Source organism: Culex quinquefasciatus, chromosome 3 (genome assembly GCF_015732765.1).
Source record: "Culex quinquefasciatus strain JHB chromosome 3, VPISU_Cqui_1.0_pri_paternal, whole genome shotgun sequence".
Classification (NCBI taxonomy): Eukaryota; Metazoa; Arthropoda; class Insecta; order Diptera; family Culicidae; genus Culex; species Culex quinquefasciatus.
In genome coordinates, this window is record NC_051863.1 from 150,264,350 (window position 1) to 150,266,378 (window position 2,029).

At 43.0% G+C, this 2,029-nt stretch overlaps 1 protein-coding gene across 1 annotated transcript; it reads left to right on the top strand.

Moving 5' to 3' along the window:
• Positions 1–804: 804 nt before the first annotated feature.
• LOC6037132 (protein G12) lies at positions 805–1,595 on the top strand. The gene is made up of 2 exons (XM_001847017.2): positions 805–1,368; positions 1,432–1,595. The coding sequence occupies exons 1-2, from the start codon at positions 841–843 to the stop codon at positions 1,534–1,536; spliced, it is 633 nt and encodes a 210-aa protein (XP_001847069.2). The 5' UTR covers positions 805–840; the 3' UTR covers positions 1,537–1,595.
• The last annotated feature ends 434 nt before the right edge of the window (positions 1,596–2,029 follow it).

The following is a 2,029-nucleotide window of genomic DNA, read 5'->3' on the forward strand; positions in this document are numbered from 1 at the left end:
AGCCATGGTTTCAGCATTTCAATGAAAAAACTGTTGTAAAATTTTGTATTATGTTTTACCTGCCCAGTTGTTTTCAATCATTAGTTTTCAAAATATCCAAGTATTAAAGAGATTTTTTTATCGTTGAAAAAAAAACTTTTTGCGGTACTGCATTGGAATTCCACAAAAATTGAAAATATTTTTGATCGATCCAAGACATGCTAAAAATGATTTTAAATGCAGGAAATGCATTTCTAATAGTAATCAAGTTATTAGATTTCAATTTCCTTTAAAATTTTGAAGTTTTTTTTTAAATATTTGTTTCTCCCCCTGAATTTTCGGACCTTCGTTGAAGGTGGGGGGCATCATAAAAAATATTTGCAACGGCCATATTCAAAAAAATAATAATAATCGCTTGATATCAATATTTAATAGCTGTGAATTTTGTCGGATTGTGGGTACATTGGACGTAAGAGGGTCGTAACATAACAAAGCATCTTTTCAAAATCAAAAACCAAGTGAGCGCACTTTTCCAAAAAATAATTTGGTTAACAACAACATAAATTTAGTATAGAGCCGCTCAAACAAACATTCTTATCTCCAGATGTAACTCTCCAACCTGGATCTAATTTCACTCAAGTATGCCTTCAAGTGCACTCCGTTGAACTTTGCAACACGACAAACAAACGGTTTACCTACTTGGAGACGATAGCCCACTCGAGTTCAAGAGACCACCTGGATTCAAGCTAATAGATAATACGCCGAACTTGGCAATTGGTCAGCTATAAATTGAGCCCTCCAGAAGTCACCATCAATCACACTATTCTCAATCGTCATCAAATCAACAATCCCAACTCCAGGATGAAACTGCTATCGATTGTGGGTCTGGCCCTCGTGGTGGCCACCGTGTCCTCATCTCCAGCAGCTGGTCGTGCCCTCCAGGATGACCTGAACGAGTTCGTCGAGCTGCTGCCGGTCGACAAGATCATCGACATCGCCGTCCGGTACTTCCTCACCGACAAGGACGTCCAGCTGACGGTGGCGTACATCACGGGGCCCGAGTTTGCCGCCGTTTGGGACCAGGTGTTTGCCCAGCGTGAAATCCGCGACATCCTGGACTACCTGCAGGAGGCCGGCGTCGATGCGTACGGGTTCTTCAACGATCTGGCCGACCTGATCGGGCTGAGCCCGGTTAAGCCATCGGAAGCCATGAAGGAAGCGGCCAGCGGGCGTGGCCTGAACGACCTAATCGACGACGTGCTGGCGGTGCTGCCGAAGAAGGAACTGCTGGAGCTTTTCAACCACAAGCTGCAAACCAGCGTCGAGTTCAAGGCGTTCTTCGAGAAGCTGCAGAGCACCGACTTCCAGAAGCTGGTGGAGTTTTTCAATGTGAGTTTTGCCTTCTTGTTGATGAATATTTTATGTTTAATATTTCAACTGTTTTGTTTATAGAACTCTGCTGAGCTGCAGTCGCTGTTCAACAAGCTGCGAGAGCATGGCGTTGATGTGGACAAGTTTTTGGAGCTGATCAAGGGATTCTTCGGATGGGGATACTAAGCCGGTATCAAGTAAATGAAATGAATAGATGAATAAACACTAAAAATAAGATCAAAATAGCACAACTGACGTATCATTACGGTAAAGGTCTGAGATTCAGCTAACATTATCTGACCATAGGCATGGTTCATAACGCTATCTGAAAATGCTTTCTTGTAAACTCCCAAAGCAAATACCAACCACGTCAAAGCCACTGATTAAATGTTGTTGTAATATTATGTAGAAATTGATTAAACATCATTGGCTGAATATCGTCCCAAACATTGCCTGTTTCATATCTGTGTTCATCGTCGTCCCCAGAGTCAAGACAAAGGGCCTGCACTCTGTTTTCTAGAACTTCACAATATTCCCCATAGGTGCCCGGGTTCGTAACATGAAAGTGCACCGATGCGTCCCATGTATGTCGTCTCGGGGAAGTCCATTCAAAGATTGACTACTGCCCGCCAAGCCAAGTCGGGCTAAGCCAAGCGATGAATAGATTATGTTGGCCTTT